The 19,350-nt window shown below is 49.0% G+C and overlaps 2 protein-coding genes across 5 annotated transcripts; one reads left to right on the forward strand and one right to left on the reverse strand.

Moving 5' to 3' along the window:
* Window positions 1-11: 11 nt before the first annotated feature.
* Window positions 12-1,706, forward strand: LOC121596095. The gene is made up of 3 exons (XM_041920737.1): window positions 12-656; window positions 738-752; window positions 899-1,706. The coding sequence occupies exons 1-3, from the start codon at window positions 461-463 to the stop codon at window positions 1,324-1,326; spliced, it is 639 nt and encodes a 212-aa protein (XP_041776671.1). The 5' UTR covers window positions 12-460; the 3' UTR covers window positions 1,327-1,706.
* Window positions 1,707-2,138: 432 nt separating this feature from the next.
* Window positions 2,139-19,312, reverse strand: LOC121596088 (chondroitin sulfate proteoglycan 4). 4 transcript variants are annotated; one of them, XM_041920728.1, is made up of 11 exons: window positions 18,938-19,312; window positions 12,872-13,374; window positions 9,918-10,114; window positions 9,619-9,849; window positions 9,154-9,555; window positions 7,812-9,070; window positions 7,594-7,753; window positions 6,000-7,538; window positions 5,628-5,928; window positions 5,195-5,560; window positions 2,139-5,129 (listed from the first exon to the last, which is right to left on the reverse strand). In XM_041920728.1, the coding sequence occupies exons 2-11, from the start codon at window positions 12,948-12,950 to the stop codon at window positions 2,452-2,454; spliced, it is 7,212 nt and encodes a 2,403-aa protein (XP_041776662.1). In that variant the 5' UTR covers window positions 12,951-13,374; window positions 18,938-19,312; the 3' UTR covers window positions 2,139-2,451. The 4 variants fall into 4 exon arrangements, with proteins under 4 accessions (XP_041776662.1, XP_041776661.1, XP_041776663.1 ...); XM_041920727.1 differs by having other exon boundaries at window positions 18,879-19,312; XM_041920729.1 differs by lacking the exon at window positions 18,938-19,312 and adding an exon at window positions 17,874-18,195.
* Between the last annotated feature and the right edge of the window lie 38 nt (window positions 19,313-19,350).

Genomic DNA, 19,350 nt, shown 5'->3' on the forward strand with positions numbered 1-19,350 from the left:
GATAACCACACACTGAAACACCCGCATCAAAGAAGCAAAGAAAAAAACAATGATACACGATCACATACGAGCACAACGGTACGTGATTGTGTAGGGGTGTCTGTGTGCATTCCATCACATTGCCTGTTAGACAGACAGATAGACACAGCCAGTGTACAGCCTCAGCCAAGCAACAAACAAGCCCAGTGCCCGTAAGCCTTCACCACTGCTACGGCTGCTGCTGGTAGTGTATCATAATCTTGGTGCGATCTTGGATCTTCTTACGCGTCGCAACGTGCGCGAATGAGTCATCGACGACCGCATCGCATCAGTTTTTTCGGTGATCGCCATCATTCGCCCGTTTGATTTCACCTGAAGCCTTAGCCATTGGTCCAGGAAGTGTTTGCAGTGATCCGTTGTGAAGTGACAGTGTCCGTGTACAGTTCGTGTGTGCGTGTGTGTGCTCAGTCAAGGAAAAGCAATGAGATCCGGTTGCTCAAGCCCGAGAGAAATGCTGCTGCTGCTTGCACTGACCGCCCTCGGGACCATTCCGGCCACCCTGGGGTGTGATTCTGCCTGCGATCGGTACCAGTACTGTGACGAGAGCAACAATAGCTGCCGCAACTGCAGCGTGCTGTGCGCGAAAGACGAGTACAGCTGCTTCCACAAGTGCCAAAGTACGCCCTTTTCTTCCACCCAAATGCCCTTTAAAAAGTGTAGCAAATTCTAATAAGAAATTCCCTTTTCCCCGTTTTCAGATTACCTGTTCAAGTGTAAGTAGTTGTGCGGGCGCACGGGATGACGCATGTTGACGCTGTGTTGGTGCGCACAGTGTGTTGTTTGCATTGTTTCGTTTGTGCGCGCTCCCTTCCCCGCTCTGTTTAACTTTCTCACCCCGCCTCACCTGTGCTCTTTACAGCTCTCCGAGAACGTACCACCGCCCTGGAATCGGTCGTTGGCATCTACAACACGGTGGCCTGTATAGTGCTCGCGCTGGCCTGCGTCACAATCGTGCTGCTGAGCTACCGGTACCGGGGCAAAATACGCGAGTTTTGCCGCCTGCCACAGCTGAACAAGAAGGAACAGGGTCCGGTAGGGTACACGCACGAGAACCCGAACACCAAAAGCCCCAAAGCGGTGCCGAAGAATGGGGCGAACGCGGCCAAACCACCGGCCTCCACCACCGTCAGCATCTATCCGGAAACGGAGGCGGACAATTCGGTGCAGACGGGGACGACCTCGATCAGCCACCGGTATCCGGCGGAAGATTCCACGGAAAGCTACTCGTACGATAATGCTGCCTGCAACGTGACGCCCACCAGCCAGAACCCGATGCCGAAGTATTGAGGCCCTGTTGGGAGCGCATCCTTCCAAGGGATCGTGGCTACGCTTTCATTTAAATCTTCCAAGTTTCCTTTTCCTTATGCAGTTCCGACCGGTGGAACTACTCTAGTCTAGCTTTGCGTATCTTCAAATGCAACGTGTACTTCAACGTGTTTGCTTCCTTTGTTTTTCTAAAAGATTTGTACTGAAAAGAAGATATTTTCAGTAGGAGTTCGTTAAAGGCCATGCCTCTGATCAGATATTACGCTGTAAGTTAGCCGCTAGTTAAGATAGGTGGAAAGATTCCTTCTATTAGAATACGTTTAGATCTTCAACGCAAGCACACACTACACGTGCCTGAATATGAACAAGTTACTTAAAATGGTCGATTTATGTAGACGTTTATGCGCTAGTTTAAGTATTTCTACTTACACAGACAGACCACGAACGCTCAGTTTTCGAATGGTCAATTCACTCACCAAGAAGAAAATGGGACCTTTTTTCTCAGTATCAGTATTTGAAAACATCACAATTTTATGTTTTTTAGAATTTATTTTCATTCACTCTGTTCTATCGTTTCATCTTGTCACACGCTTGTCCATGGAAATCGTTTGCCTTCTGGTTTTTTTTAAAGAGAAAATCCGTCCTATATTGTAATTGATGCTAAGGCATTCTCGGTTTAGCCTACTTAGACTAGTACACTAAGTGATGAGTGACTTTGTATGTATGTGTGTATGTACCGCGAGAAATTGCATTAAAGTATGTGTGTGTGTGTGTACGCATGTCTCACAGCTTCGATGCGCATAGCTGCTCGAGCCAAGAAATCGCTTTTTTCATTTATGTTTAAATTTTTTGCTAAAAATAGAGAGAGAGAGAAACCCCGATTCTGCACGATGAGTGTGACAATTAAGGACACTTTTTTTATAATTTAACTACAATGATAGTATTTATGAGGGGGACCACCCTTTTATCGTACGATTGCAGTCTGCCGAAAATCGTAATCTTCGCGCGTTTTTGGTTTTTGGTGAGTATTCTTTGGTAATATTTACAGTTTTTGCAGGGAAATAGCATCCCTCACACACTACTAATCGGTTTGTTTGTTTGATTTTTACTCTCTCTCTCTCTTTCCTCTGCCAGGGGATCCTCCCACTAGACCCAATACTGGTTGCGGCGGAGTAGTGGATTCGCCTTAGCCAACTGTGGCGTTGAAAGGATTTGTTGCTGCTGTTGTTGCTGCTGCTGCTGCTGTTGCATGTGCTGCTGTTGATGCGGTGGTAGCAACTGTTGGTGTTGCTGCAGCAGCAGATGCTGCTGCGGTTGCGAGATCGTGGAGTAGTTTACGTCCGGCCCAACGTCACAGGACGAGCTCCACTCGTCGTTCTCGTCGCCGTACCCGTACCGGTACCCGTGGCCACCGATGCTGGGCAACAGCTCGCCGTGCATATCCATCATATCGTCCGTTTCGGAGTCGAGCTGCAGCGTGTTGTCGAGCCCACCCATCGGTATGACCTTGCAGTGTGGGATGCTGCTGATGATCGGTAGCGGGGTGGAGGAGTTTGTCACGGGCAGTGATTCATTCTCCGACGGTGTGTACATCCGATTGTTTAGCGTCATAAAGTCGGGCGGTCGCGGGAGAGACGGTGGATTGTCCTTGTCCAGATCGTTGCTCTTGTGCGATGCCTTTGAGCGACAGCGGAGCAGAAGTACGGTGATGAGGATCAACACGATCGCAGCGACGGCAATGCAAACGGCAATCAAATAGTCCAGCGGGATTACAGACTCCGTGGTGACGATGTTGACGTCATTGTCGCTGTCGTGCGATCCGGACGGTGAGTAAATTTCGATCGGTACCGTCCCCTGACCCGGCTGGGCCGTCTTGGTCGACAGCACGTACTCGAAGTTATCATTGATGGACTGAAAGTCCTGATTGAACTTTCGCGCCGAATAGTAGATCACGCCACTCTTCAGCTCCTTGTACGTGAAGGAGCTAATCTCCTTATCACTCTGCTGCTCTGCATAATCCAGCCCCGTGCTGCGCACAATCTTCTTCAACCACCCGTACTTGGGCCGTCGCGTGATCGTTATCTTCGGATTGTAGCGATTCAGCTTCAGCTGGGCCGGATTGTCGAAGATAAACGTCGAGCTGAGCCGTACCCGATCGCCCGGCGTGATCGTGATCGGGTTGATGATGATGAACGGCTGCACGATCATGCTAACCTCCACCAGACACGCCGAGGTCGTGTCCGGTATGAACGCATCCAGCTGGAACGTATCGTTCGACCGGCTCATGTCCGTCTGCATGTACCCGATCTTGCCGTCCTCTAGCTGCCGCTGGCTAAACTTCAGAATTGGCTTATTGTTCGCAATGATAATGCCTCCCAGCGGGTTCTTCGTAATGTTGTACATGATTCGGTTCTTTTGCACGTTCGTCTCAACGGACACGTGACGGGATTCCAGCACACCCAGGTTCGAACCCTGCTGCACCAGTATCGGCTGGCTGTTGAACCCGGGCAGTATCGTGATCGGTAGTATTTTGATGTTAAATATTTCGTACGCCGGCTTAAACTTGCCATCCGACACCTTGAAGTAGAACGTCGTCGACTGCGGATTGCCCGAATGCGTGTAGATGATGCGGTTCTCGTTAATGTCCGCCTGCGTAAACTGATTGCCGTACGTGATGATGTCCTGCGGATAGCCCTCGTCCGATATCTTCAGCAGCACGCCCAGGTTCGGCCCACTGATCACATCGTACACGATGTCGCGCGGATCCGTATCAGCGTCCTCCGTAAGCAGGTGGGTCGAGGTGATCGTTTCATTTTCACCCTCGATCACGGCAATGTGTGGAGAGGGCGTGAGCAGATGGAATGGCTGATCGTTGACGGGATTGATCGTCACTGGAATGGTGATGTTGCAGAGGAACAGATGACCCGGCACGAGAAACACGGCCAGCGCGATCCGGTCCTCGACCGTGTCCGAGTGGTCGTGCTTGTAGATCACCTTGTTGGTGTAGAAATCGTTCAGCGAGAACCGGTTCACCTCCGGGCTTTCGTCCTCCAGCTCGACCAGCCCGTGGGCGGGCGGATGGACTTCGATGTAGAGCTCGGGGGCGCCGATGCCGGCCCTTGTTTCCAGGTACTCCAGTACCTTGGAAAGATCCAGCTTGATTGGTGCTGATTCGCCCTCCTCGATGGTGATCCTCGGAACAGGCAGGAAGCGCAACAGACCACCGGACGACACCGAAACGTCAATGTTGAAGATCTGATCGACTAAACTGTTCGACAGCGGTGCTGTCACGTCAAAGTAGAAGGAATCGTTTGTCTTCAGCTCCACCATCGGGTGCGTATGCTCGTAGAAGATACGTCCATTCTCCACATCGTACTGCGTGAACTCGGTGATCTCGTTCGAGTAGCCAAACTCCACCTGCTCGAACAGCAACCGGCCCATCTGTGGTGGAACCGTCATAACATACCGGACGTCCCGATCATCATCCGAACATTTGTAGTACAGCTGGTCGGGGAGAATCTGCTTGCGGGTAAGCGGAAACACATGCAGTACCTCATTCCGTATCGCTTCCAGTGCGACCGGGTTCGTGACGATGTGGAGCACATTTTCTGTGGTGTTGTGGACACCGTCACTGACGTAGAACACGACCTTCCCGTTCTGGTTGCTGCTGTCGTGGATGAAGTACACCACGTTGCTGTTGATGTCCTGCTGCGTGAAGGAGTGCGTCTTTTTGTTGTAGCTGTCCTTGAACGCAACGTACCCGCCGGACATTTGCTGCACGAAGAAGGTCAGATTTTCCGGTGGAGTGTCGTAGTCTTGGGCCACTGGGAAGAAGATAAACAGATCGCAGGTTAGATAGTGTTTACGGTTGATATTGAACACTTCATACTTAGATCATTGCTGCCAATCATCGATTTTCCACCGATCCACATATGCAGCCCGGTGTTGGTGACCAGCTGCGGTATCTCGTCGTTCACGGGCAGTATCTTTATCGACAAGATAAACGGTACGCTCTCCTTGTTCCGGCTCAACGCCACTAACCGGATCGTATCGGACGAGTTCTCGCTACCATTGTGCACGTACGTGATCATACCCGCTTCCAGCTGTTTCTGGGTAAAGCGATTCACTTTGGAAGATTTTCCCGCCCGTATGCTCCCGTGCAGTGGATGGTCCAGTATCTTGTACTCCAAGATCTTGCCCATGTAGTACTCTGAGTAGGGTACCATATCTCCAGGCTCTAGTAGTACCGTTTTTCCTACAAAGCATATGAGAAGGTGTCAAAAAATGTCTCCCAAAAACATTGGATCTTCATCCAAGATTACCTTCTTCCACAACGATCTCGTTGGTTTGGATGTACAAGTGCTCCGGAATGATGACAATCTTCATCATCAAATCACGCAACCACGTAATCCCATTCGTAACATCGAACGTAAAGTAATCGGACGACTGATTCACACCAGCCTGTATGTAGAACATCTTCTCTGCATTGATCGTTGACTGATCAAACACCTTCGAGTTGTACTCGTCGTCGGAGGTGATCGATTGTATCTCGAGATAGCCGTGTTGGGGCTGTGTCGTTACCAGATACGTTATATCGCCTGGTGAGATGTTTGGATGTACAATCTGGAGGTGAACAAACGATTATATTAATATGAAATACTTGTTCTCTTGAAGAATCCTGAACAAAATGTTACCTCAAGTACATCGCGCGATATGATCACACTGGTCGACTCCTCAACAAACAGTGTTTGGTTGCGCCGAATGCGTAGCTGCTCCCAGTAAGCCGGTGGATAGATCCGGATCATCACCTCGCCCTCCGTCCACACACCTTTCGTCCCCACCCGATACTTGATCCTGTCCATGGATGCCACATCCCGGTTCCAGTACACGATCCTATCCGCCAGTACGTCCGCATGGGAGAAGTTGTACGCGGTCGAAGCATTGTTAAGCCGATGCAGCTGCCCTGTATCAAACTTTGGCACAAACATCTTCAGCAGCCCATTGTTTGGTCCATCCATTACCCTGTATTCGATATCTTGTGGCTTCGCATTTAAGTTAGTGTCGATGTTAAGATCACTGCTCGTGAGCAGTACCGCTCGACCTTCCTGCACGATCGAGGCATTGCTTTCGCGAACGCGCAGAAATGGATCCGAAGCTTCGATCTCCAACGAACCGGGTACTTCGTACAGTCCGTCCGTTACAATGAACGAAACCTTTCCATTATCCGTCCCATTGTGCATGAACAGCATCCGTCCATGATCAAGATCGTCTTGCGTGAACAACTCCGAAGGTTTGCCACTTTTGTACAGCTCCCCGTTCGTACAGGCAACCGCCCGATACTCGATATCGTTTGCTCGCGTCTCAATGTCCGGATCGTCGTACTTCAAGTCCCCGGCAGTGAGCAACTTCGTCTCATCGCGCACTATATGGAACACCTTATCAAACACCCGGTACGGCCCATTATCGTTCTGCAGCGTGATCTCCACCTGTATCTCACACACATACTGAAAGTCCGTCTCATCATCCGAAAGGATCAGTAACCGAAAGCTATCCCTCGTAGACTCCGAATCATCGTGGCAGTAGTGAATGTCCCCCAGGAACAGATCCTGCAACGTGAACGTTCCAATATCTTTCGCTTCAAACGTGCGTGGATTTATCAAACATATCTTGCCATGCTTCGGGTGATGCGTCAGGTTAAACGAAAGGAAGTTAAACTTGTTAAAGTACACCTCAAAGTGGGTTCGCGACAGTGCCGTCTTGTTGCCCTCGTGTACGTACAGCTTCTCGCGCTTCTGGTACACGATCTGTTTGGCCAGATAGTCGGGCGGGGTGTAGATAAAGTCCATCTTCCCCTGCACATCTTCACACTCCGGCACCGATACGACGAACTCGAACGTATCGACGAAGCTACCGTACGACGACCGGTAGGTACGATATTTGATAAGATTCTTATCGATCTCGTGCTGGGTGAAGGAGTGCCCCGGGCGAGCCGTTTGGGGATGTCCCTCGACGTAAATTACGCCGAATTTCGGTGCCGTTACGACGGTGTAGATGACGTTACGGGAAAGCGTTACGATTGGAGTCGTTTGGTGGAAGAGAAAATCCGCCCGGATCGTGTTTTCTTTCGTGTTGATGTGCATGTTGGACTGTCGCACGATGCCGATGCGTAGTTTGGTGAAGGATATTCGAAAATCGTACGTAGGGGTTGTGACTGGACCGAGAGATACCGTGAACTGGAACGAAAGAAGAGACAGGTTAGACAAGATCATGTTGAAGATACCTCCTTACCTTAAATTCGTCATGTTGAGGGAAGTCTGTGATGTGTAGGTATCGTATCTGTCCCAACGCCACCTGGCTGCTGGTGAAGGAGTCAACATTTACCCACGAAGAGTCCACCGTTCGGAGCTTCTGTAAGTTTCCGTACAGCGGCGACTGCACAACATCGAACCTGGAAAGGATCCAGCGGTTAGAACACATCTCCTGGTATCACATCCTCTTCTACTCACTTCATGTCAACATTCTCTTCCTCAGCATTCGGTACGAACGAAAGATTGTACGGTGTGATCGTGGCAGCTGACTTGTGTATCAACACCAACCCCGTGTTGTTGATCATCCTCAGCTGCAGTGGCAGTACAGAGACACGCACCGAACTCGCTGGGCTTGTTTCCATCCCATCCGACACCTGCACCGTCAGATCGAAGTGTGAGTCTTCCGATCCTTTCGAGTTGATCACGTACGTCACACTGCCCGCATTAATATCCGACTGAGAGAACGTTGTCACTGCCTTCCCGTTCACTTCCACCCGTCCCTGTTGAGCTTCTGAGTTGGGACTCATGAGGATGGTGTAGATGAGCGTGTCGGGAGCACTGTCTGGATCGTCCGCATTCAACACATCCGTACCGATCGCCTTGGGGATACCTTGCGTGATACGGATATGCCTGTTCGGTGGCAACTGCAACACTGGAGGATCATTCACCGGCGTTACATTCACGTGCAGTACAAACCGATGCTTCCCAGAGACGTCCGGCAGCTTGGACTCCCTCGAAAACGACATCAGCTGCATATCGATCGTCATGTGATCGGTCGGATGTTCATCCCCATTGTGCGTGTACTTCACCTTGTCCGTGCTGAGGTCAATATGCGAGAAAAACTTAGTCTGCGTAACGGTCCTGTTGCTCTCCGCGCCATAGGAAGAGATCGTCACCCGCCCATGCTTCGGTGGCTGCACGATGTGAAACACTATCGAAGCCTCCTTAACGCCCATCTCCGGATAATCGAACAGCACGTTGATAAACTCGCGCGACAGAAACGCAATCCCTCCCTCCATCACCTCCATCGGGTTGATCTCCAACAGCTCCAACTCTACGCGGGACATTGAGCGCGTAAAGATCTTGTACCGCTCCCCATAGTCCGCCTTGATGCAGTACGCCTGGTCGCAGTAGCAGATGAAGTCCTCGATGCCCTGGTGCTGGCACTGCGAGCTGATAATGCACGGTTGCTTCTCGATGCACGGATACTTCCACACGCAGTCCACCGTCACGTGGTGCGTCACCTTGAAGTGCGGGAAGCCGACCTCCTCATCGTCCAGGATGACGTTGCGCATGCAGCCCTTGAAGCTGGATTCGGTTTCGCGGATCAGCTTGAGCGACGCTTTCCGGTGCCGCTCCGCATCGAGACCACCGATGTAGAAGTCTTCCTCCAGCTCGATCACCTGGCTGCTGCCGTTCGCGAACGTTGCACTGTTGCTCGTCTCATCGACCATAATCTAAACAGAGCAAAGACCGGACAGAAACAGGTGAAATTTGACCACCGGAAGACCACCGAATACAGATCCGAAACGCTACTCACATCGACCAACATCGGGCTGTAGGTAATCGAAACGTTATGCCACTTGCCATCGGAAACGTTCCGATCCGGTATCAGCTCGACGGCGTTCGATCCTTTGCCGACCAGCAGCCGCAGCTTGCTCTGCACGATCTCCAGCATCATGTAGTCGTGCTTGGTCGAGCGTGGAATGTTACTGAGCAGCGTCCCAAACGGTTCGATCGTACGAAACTCGAAGCTCCACCGATCGCCCGACCGTGAGGTCGGTTTGTGCAGCACGCTGTAGCTGTCGTCGTCCAGGAAGCTGATCGGTACGTCCCGATCGGCATCGAACTCGGGCGAGCAGATCCACGACACATCGTGGGCGGTCGGATGCCCAGTACCTTCCCGTGCGCGTTTAAACACGTTAATGTTGTTGTAAAATACCTGCAATATAGGGAAGAAGTTGTTGAGGTAGTGTCCCAAAGAAAGATGCCCCAAAACACTTACATCTGCGATACAACCACGAAAGCTTGGCAGTGCGCTCAGGTACGGCTCGTTGTAGTCACCCTTCCCACCGAGCGTCACGCCCATATGTACGTTCAGCTCCATCACCTTCGGGGGGAGCGTTTTCGTCGCAAAGTACTCGTCGATTTGGAGCGTCAGATTGGCGGCGTAGCGCGAAATTGAAATGTCATGCCACTGCAGATCGTTGATCTTTAGCGTTCCCGGTGACCAGAGCTAGACATAGGGGAAGGGAAGATTTAGATCAAACGATACACCACAACCAGACGCCACAACACACTTACATCCGTCTGAGAGTCATTTATCTTGAAGCTGAACCTAATTTTACCGCCATCTATCGTGAGCAGCGCATAGTCGGTGCGGCCGGCCGTTACCAGCATCAGCGCATTGTCCTGCCGCGTGCGGAACCGTAACCGTATGTTGGTGGACATCTTTGACTCCTGCATCGGGATTGTGATGTGGCTGGCGCCATAGAACGATACTGCCAGACGGTGCGCCGGTCGTTTCCGAAGGTGATGAGAGTTTTAGTGGAATGAGATGCAGAACAACAACACACCAAAAGACAAGAAAGTGCAAAGAAAGCGTATGATTAATTGAGCGAAATGCGAAGAGAATGGGAATGATCGGAGCAGAAGGGGATTTAACATCGAACGCACGTGACTTTCTTCACCGTGTACCATTCAAATGGAAGGTGTGAAAAGTCGATCGCGGGGCGTTTAACAGCTTCCACCGTCGAATATATATTTCATCGCTTTCATCGGAGCAAGATGGGAGCAATGTTGGGTAAGCTGTGAGGTTTGAGACGTCAAATTTGATCGAGCAAACAGCAGACAGCATCAACAGTTTGAGCTAGGTCAGGGTGGCAACGAACCTACGGGGACGTGACATGTAGCAGCATTGATCACGATTCAAAGTACACGCTCGTTTCACACAAATCACGCATGGGACAATGCCTCAAGAACAACATCCATTGTATTGGGCGCAAACATGGACCCTTAGAGCATGTCTATTTTAGAATCTTCAACAATAATACGGTGATCCTCACATTCCCCCAAACTAAACACAACGTCCAATCCCCTCGGGCGAGTTGCGTCACGATCGGGATCATCGGGCACGGAGTATCTGGCGCTGAGTTGGGATTCGGCCCAACTATTAGAAACCGTCTAACATGACACGCATCATGTGTGCGTTCCATTTTCTGCACCCCATCCGCCCCCATCTGGAACACAACGCAGCTCAACAGTTTTGAAACAATTGAGCACGTTTAGAGTGCGTTCCCCATCACACACTGGATGGAATAGAGTGCGGCCTTGAATTCTACGGGGTCCTGCTGTTGCCATCCATTAGAGTGTTCCACGCCACGGCTCGGTACAATGTTTATAGATTCCCTCTGTTAGGGCTGGCGCAGTGCTGGCTTTTGTTTGTTTGGCCGGGCGCCTCTCGGTACTGTTACTGCTGCGCGCGTACGCCGGTATTGTCAATATTCGTCAATCGATATGTACTGCTGACGGACGAACTGTCTGTTCGAAATGCTTTCCTGCACTTCATTTTTCCCAAGCATATTAAATTGGTTTACGTATGCTATTAGTGCTAGATGAGAGTGCTTTCGTATTTCAGCGGGTGTAGAAAGATGGTTTAATATTTTCGTACCCGATCTCCCTGAAGTGGAGTCGTGGAGTGATGGGTTTATGTCTTTATATCGCGAGGGGCTTTGGGATGTCTTTGGAGGGAAATGGGGAGTTATTTCATGCGCTTAATGATAAGCATATGATATTGGATCGTTGCTTATGAAGGATCATGCTATCCAGAGATGCTGAATGGTAAAATGATACACATCAATATATCTCTTTTTTCTATAGAAGTTTTCCTCTCAAGTGAAACTAATGCACCGGAATAACTTCAATGCCTTATTCGTTTGCTTTTCCCCTTCAATCAAGGGCACAGTAAAGGAATGAAATTAAATGCGTAGCTCTTGATTAAGTTATTCAAAAGCTATAAACAGAATCTATGTACATCATGGATCGTCTTTTTCCAGGACTAAGATCTTGGTCATGTTGGTACCTTGATCGTAAATGGATTTTACTTTGTATGGTCCTTAATAAGACACATTTGTATTTTACATGCTCTTCAAAAATTCCCTAAAAAACAAATCTAATATTAATCTGTTATATTTACAGTCTGTTCCCGAGATACGCGTCTGTTCCCGAGTATTAGTTTGTGCGTTCCCGACGAATCCGCGTAACTCGAATATCAGTGTAAGTCGAATTTTGCGGTTTTCGGCCAAAATACAATTGATAATTCGGCAATTTTTATTTAATTGAGTACTTTTATACACTTTACAGGATTTTCCACGATTTTTTTATCGTTTCTCATAGATTTTTGGTTCGCTCCCATAATTTATTGCTATTTTCCGATTGGATATCAATACAATTGGACCAAAAAATTCTGGGAAACGGCCAAAAAATCGTGGGAACGCACCAAACAAATCTGGAAACTCACCAAAAATTGATGGAAACCAACCAATCAATCGTGGGAAACCCTGTATCACTTATTTGATACGATTCGTGCCGATAATTCTGATAAATTTGGCTTTTAAGTGGTTTAAATGTATTAACAAAAATGCAATTTATACTACATTGTACTATTCTTGAAGCAAATTATATTGATTTGACGTTTGATCTGTCGAATTTAGAAAACCGCCTATCTCCGAATCCGCGTAAGTCGAGAATCGCGTAACTCGGGAACTGACTGTATTTGATGTTTCTTCGATAACTTTAGAGCATCAAATTTGATGACTTGTAAGTTTCTTTATGTAAGTTTCTCAATATAATATATTCCCTGGATATGTGTTTAACAACGTTCCGAAGGCTGTTAAAAATAAACGATATCGATTACGTCTAACTAGCTTCACTACACCCTAATTGGTAGAGTGTATGTTTGCGGCACCTATCAGGCGGAGGAGAGAAAAAGAAACCATCTGTCGCGTTTAAACCGCTCCCCTCCGTCTTATTCCCTTTCCTAAACCACGCCACCTTTCGACCATATGACATCTTTATTCATTAATCTTCATGATCGTCAACTTTTCCGATCGCTCTGTTTAAGGGGGAATAGAGCTCGCAACAGTGTGCCGCACGTGCTGCACGTTTAGCTGTGATTCCGAACGCAAGATTGTGCGTTTCCTATGATTACGGCGGCTTTCCTTCAATATTTTCTCCCATCTCCCCGTATCAGTACTTACCCTTGACGGCATCGATGAGCGTTAGGCTTAGAATTGAGATAAATATCCACATCCGTATCCGGCGCTGTAGCTGATCCATGGCCGCCGGGTAACAAGCCCGTATTGCCGGCACACTGGCTTTACCGAGGGATAATTAACTTGAGCCTTGGCTCCACACTCACACACACACACCACCTAACACGCTCTAACTGTGTGTATTTTGTGTGAAACACTGTGTGTATGTATGTATGTATGTTTGGAGCATAAATTATGCCTTCTTATGCGATCACCACCATTCGTTTCACACATTTGCATTCCTTTTCGATCACAACACACTTCACCGTCGCCATATTTCGTCTGTCGTCCCGCATTGCACTATTTCACTACAGCAACATAGCTGCATTATTCGTTGTTTTTTTCTTCTGTTTCTTCCACCAAAACACACGCGGCACGGCACCACAATAGGCACTTTCTCACCCTCTCGGCGCCCTCCTCACCGGTGAGGTCTTTCACAACAGCTACCGCTAGAATCAAATGCGAATGAAATTTTAAAACGTCTTAATCACTTAACACAACCACACAGCGAGAAGGCGATGCTGTGTGGTTTTGTTTTGATGTGTTTGGCTCTCTGTAGCGATGTCAGCTAATGCGACATCGCGATGCTGCTGCGAGATGGGCGCTGCATTCCGATCGTGGTTCATCCCAAAGCGCCATAGCGAGCAGGGGGACAGGGTACAGGGGACGGGAAGGGACGGGGACACTAATTCATTCCAGTAATCACGCGTTGTCGCATCGCGGTCAAAACAAATTTGCGCCCGAATTCGTGGGGCCCATCAATCGGGTAATCCCGGCCCGATCAACGCTTGAAAACGCAAACAAACAAACGCACGGTAATGCCCTGCGCGCCACCACCAACGCCGATGAGGGAGGGTGGCGTTGAAAAATGTGTTTCTCACCACATTTCCCTGTACCGGCAGCAGCATCGCGTGACGATTGGTGTTACATTTCACAAGGGCAGAAGGCGTGGAAAGTGAAGATGCGTATGAGAGGATGCGCTCGTGGATGGATCAGTTTGTTTCGATGCTTCGATGTTTTATGAAAATAATCCAAAAACCTAAAATCATTTGATTTATTATAAACCACAAAAAACAAAATTCCACTCTTAAAAACCGACTTTTGTACCAAATGTAACGCCATTGCATACTTGCAGGAGTAAAATATCCCATAAAGTACCTTTTACGTATTCCCCGTCCTAGTCACTTTTCATTTGCTTCTTCTCCGCTCAGATAGCTCAGAAGAACCAAGCCAATGCACTTTACCGATGCCAATGTTCCACCTGCCCACCCTCCCAGACACGACGTACCATCATCATCGCTCTATCCCCCGGGATCCTCTTTGTTCCGTCCCAAAGCACTCCCTCCCCCATCCCCTCCCGGCCCTTGCTGCCACTTCTCGAGGGGCGTTAAAACCCCAACGGTCCACGACGGTCCTCTTAATTTAGCCTCATCACAGCTAAAAGCGAAGCGCATCAAAGCAAAACGCACTTGCAACCGGCGTCGATAGCTGTGTGAGTGGCTGTGTACACTTGGCGGATCGTCGCACAGTTTTTCCAACCCCTCTCGAAACGAACGAAGGTAAACAAACCTGGTACCATCAATCGCTGCGTCTAGTGATCGCACTGTGTCACATGACAAGCAACTTAACATCTACGGGACAATTGTGTGTGTGTGTGTGAGTGAGGCGGGCACAATTATGTTGCTTTTAATTATTAAACCAGTATGATCACTTCTTGTGCAGGTTAATGTTATAAGAACTAAAAGAGCTCATCAAAGCGCTTTCTTTTATTGCAAAATTGTGTCTAGTTTGGCTTATTACTGCAACATCAAACGGGAATGCACCGTCTTTGAAGTTCCCCCTTGCTCCGTAGAGGCGTCGCCCTTTCTCGGAAGATTAAGATTTCGATTTGGAACCGTAACACGATTGCCCATTTCGAATGGAAAATCCACTTACAAACACACACAGACACACAGACTCGGGTTCTATATTTACCCAACTATCCCACGTTAATTAGCTAGTTTATGGGTGCTCCTATACCTACTAAAGAAAACTCCCTTCCCTCATAAGAGCAGAAGGAAGTCTGTCACTCTCGGCTCAGATTGAGGACAGAGCCGTCAGAGCCAGACTCACGCAGAAAGAAGGCAACACAAAAAGAAGGAGTCAGACATTTGTCTGACATTGTTGCTTTAAGACAGTTTTGGAGATTTTATTGGAAAGGACTTAAAGACCGAAAGGAAAAGGGGGTGAAAAATTAATGACCTACAGTTATGGATAAAGGCGGCGTTACAGAACGATGGACGGAGGAAAAATGTAAACTACACATTGCTCAACAATGTCTTCATCTTCGGCACGACAAAACATACTCATCACACAAACCGTCAATCGCTTACGGCCATTAAGAATGAAAACGCGAGGAAATGCACTGCAGGACCAAACCCCCCCGCACATACAGCTAGCTTCCATAAATTTTCCAACCTTCCAGCCTGTATAGGCCCATCTTTAATTCCTATTCTTGTCCCGAGAGCCATAAATTGCCTGTGGGCCGCTCGGTGATGATGACAATAATATGGTGTTTGTTGAAGGTGTTGGGTGTCCGCGGGTTCGCGATCGGAAGCTATTTTCCTCGCAGTCAGTCCGCAGTCATTCTTTTAAGGCGTGCTTCAGTTAATTAGCCATAAATTACGCGTGAGGGCGGGCAGGATTAAATGCCCCCGGGCGAGAGTGGAGAGAATGTGGAGAAAATGACTAACGGCTTAGGTGTAGAGCGCGATGGAGGGATGTAGAATTCTATTTTCTAATCTGAAATACGGAAGCAGGAAGATGTCTAGAGGCTAGTAGATGTCTAGTAGAAACAGCTTGTAAACTGATCCCAACAAGCAGTTGAGCAGTACAGACCTGAAGATGTCAATGTCCTCGAGAAGGTACTTTATAGTAGCGAGGAGACGTCTTTGAGGAAGCATCTTCTGCCCACTGGTTGAGCTCTGAGCAGGCCAACTCAACTGACCACTTAGACACACTTAAAGATCGCACACAAACGGACCCCACACTCCCAATACGGGTAGAACGTGTGAAATTGCAATCAATTTCCGGCTAGCTTCACCACCCCATTTAGTAACGTACGCAACAAGCGGCCAGAAGAGCGTGGCCACTTTAACCGAAGCACAGTGTGTGCACGCTTGCAACTGTCGTAATGCTCACGTGGGCGAAGTGGGTAAAGTAATTAATCCACTTTTAAAGAGGGTCGGCGTTGGCATCGCCAACTTGGATCCGACCGTCTATCGGGTAAGGTCGATCAAATAAATTTCATCGAATCTGAACGATCTACAGCAACGGAGGAGCGTGTCTGGGCGTTGCGGTAGCAATGCAATGCGCGTACACCTCGTTACGCATGACCGGTAAAGTTGAGTGCGTTCTTTGTTTTTATATAAATACATCTACCCTGCTCGTGCCCCTTTTTGTCAGTATTAAAACGGGAAAATAAAACCTCAATCCTAGAGGGGAAAAATGGATCCGAAGACACGGCGCGTCTTGAATGCCCATGCCCGTGACGTTTTGGAGCATTCAAACTTCTTGCCGTATTTCATTTTTTGACGCTTCCGACGATTTTTTTTTGGCATTCTTGGGCAGAGTCGAAGAATAAGTGCAAAGGCAAACCCCAAGAAGAAGATAACAAAACAACAAAACTGCCAAAATAATTCGTCCAAGAATACGCGCGTGTGTGTGTGTTTAGTTTTGCATCTCCCAACTTCGTAAACCTTTGACTTCCTCAAGCAACATTCCGATCGTTCGTGGGACTTTGAAGACGCACCCTGAACCGTGCTTTACGGTTACGGTTTGACGATTGACAAGACATACCGTTTCCTGCGTGACGTTCGTCCGTATACTAGACTCCCTCAAGGGAGTGAAACGAGAGACAAAAAAGGTTGGAGCATCATACTGCAGCGAACCAGATCGTCTCACACTGACGACCTCTGCCGACTGCCCCCAAGAAGAGGGTTTCATCTGCATCTCGCAATATGCCACATTTCATAATGCCACGGCAGTAGAAGATCGCCCAAAAGCGACATGCGAATTTTAATAACCAGCAGCACCGCAGGAACGCAAGAATATAACGAATCGTCTTGCCCTTGCATCCGGTTCCTTGCGTGCGTCTTCTTACGATTGAAAGCGAAAGAGGGCGGCAGAATTTTGCGATAATGATCGTAACTTCCAGGATCACCAAACAGTGCACAGAGTATCTTCACGCCGCTGGTAATGTGCTGAGTGATGGCGCGGCTTGGATGTCCACGATGGTGGCGTTGGCGGTATGCTGCTGCTGCTGTCATGGCACGGTATAGGCCCTTCGTCATACGCGCCGCTATAAATACACGCTGCCAGGCCGGGATCGTCAAACACGATCGTGTCGATCGCACACTCGCGCGGCACTGGAACGGCAGCGTAAGAAGCAAATTCACCAGCATTTCCTAAACTCTGCTTGAGCTTCGTTACGGTGCTTGCTGGCGGGTGTATAAAATATTACACACACTCTCTGCCTGACGTTTTGAGAAGCACACACGTGAATGCGTGACGTACCCTGCTGCTGTCGCGCAAACGATCGTGATTGTCAACCGTGAATCATCCGGCACGGTTGCTGCACGGTGGTGACTCACGTCATGGCACGCTTCACTGCAGCAAGACGCGCGACGATCAAGGGGAACCGTTCTGTTTTCTTATTAGTTTTTTTAGGGAAAGAAGTTTGTCACGTTCACCGTACTGAGACCGAATTGCCCCGAAAAACCACACACACACACATGGCAAGAAGATCGGGAGTCGCATGTCCCCACATCTCATCACACTATCCCAAAACGATCGCGAACGAGATCATCTCGTTTTAATTCGCCAAAGAAACCTACACTTTTTTACGGTTGTTTTTCACTTTAATTAATTTTCTCTTTTTCACAACACTTGTTTCACAATTAATTATCACCGTATATGAAGGTTTTCCACGAATTGCACGTTCTTCCCCCGGGGATTTTCTCGCTTCCTGCTACGCGATCTGCAAAGAGCCGACCGTATGTCACGCCGCCCGAAACACAACTGCGATCGCACACAAATCTTCGCCACTGTCGCCATCGTCGTCCTCTCTCTCAAACACACACACACCCCAAAACGGGAACACCGGAGTAGGGAGGGGGAAAATCCCTCTTCCCGCCGCCAGCAGGCTGCGTGATTCGGGTTTTCTCGTGCGGCGGTGACAAAAATAAATTCCCGTAAAGCACCCCGCATACACACACACACACACACACACACACACACACACGGGCGTACCATTTTCCTACACCGCTGTTTTCCACTTAATTTTGAAGCACCCAAACCAATCCTTACTGCGCTACACACCCACCCTCTCTCACCCACTCCCTGGTTTGTTTCTACACACGCGAGACGCAAAACGCGTGGTCGCGTCGTCGCCGTGCGCGTTAATTCTAAACCAATGGGGGGGGGGGAGGGGTTTCACTTGAGTTTTCACCATTTCCCGTCGCCTCCTCCGTGCGTTGATTTTGGATCCGTCAGCCTTTTCCCGACGCTGTCTGCAAACGCGACGGGACCGGGGCGAGTGCTGTGCCGAAAACTGTCTGTTTATATTTTCTTTACTGGCGTGCGCGCGCTCACCCACCCTGCTGGGGTGATGCGTATGCGTAAGAGGATGGCGCACATTTTTTAGATTTTTTTGCTATGTATATTCCTGTTGCTGCCATTCGTTTGCGGGAGTTGCTTTTCCGTTCAATGTTGCTCAATTCATAAAAATCGGTGAAACACAGACACACACACACAGCCGCCTTCGCCCTGTACGCGCACAAACGATCGATCCTCCCGGAAGCCGACGGAGCGCGTGTAAAATGCACGAAAAGAAAAACACGTTTTTCTGGAAATTCCTTTACAAACACGGAACTACTACACGATTCTTTCTAAACGTCACTAGGTTTTTATATACCTTTTTCCCCTTGTTTTTGATTCCACCAGCGACACGATGTCCCTCGCGCAAAAACTCACCGTCACGCAGCCAGATGGCATCCGTTTCGTTTGAAAGATGCGTTACGAGTGAGGACCTGGGCCACTCCCGCGAGCCGTTACGCGAGATCCGACGGGCCCGGCGAGTCTCGTGTGCGGGTCTCCCATTTTCGCCGGCCGTTCAGTGCTGGTGCTCCCGAGAGAGGAAAACACGACGACCGAGCGCCCGAGAGATCTCGCAGCGAACGACAGAGAGAGAAAGAGAGAGAGAGAAGGAAGAAAATTTCAGCTTCTGGTCGGTGGAAAAGCCGGACCGGCTCGTCACAAGACGAATTGACTTATCGCACCGCCTAATTGGTGGAATTCCGATAATCCCAAATTGCTGCTGAGTGGCCTCAAGTCCCCCTTGAAAGTGAGCGTTCTATCAACAATCGTGGTTGGAGTAATTAAAGTCG

The sequence above is a fragment of the Anopheles merus genome, chromosome 3R (genome assembly GCF_017562075.2).
Source record: "Anopheles merus strain MAF chromosome 3R, AmerM5.1, whole genome shotgun sequence".
NCBI classification, from domain to species: Eukaryota; Metazoa; Arthropoda; class Insecta; order Diptera; family Culicidae; genus Anopheles; species Anopheles merus.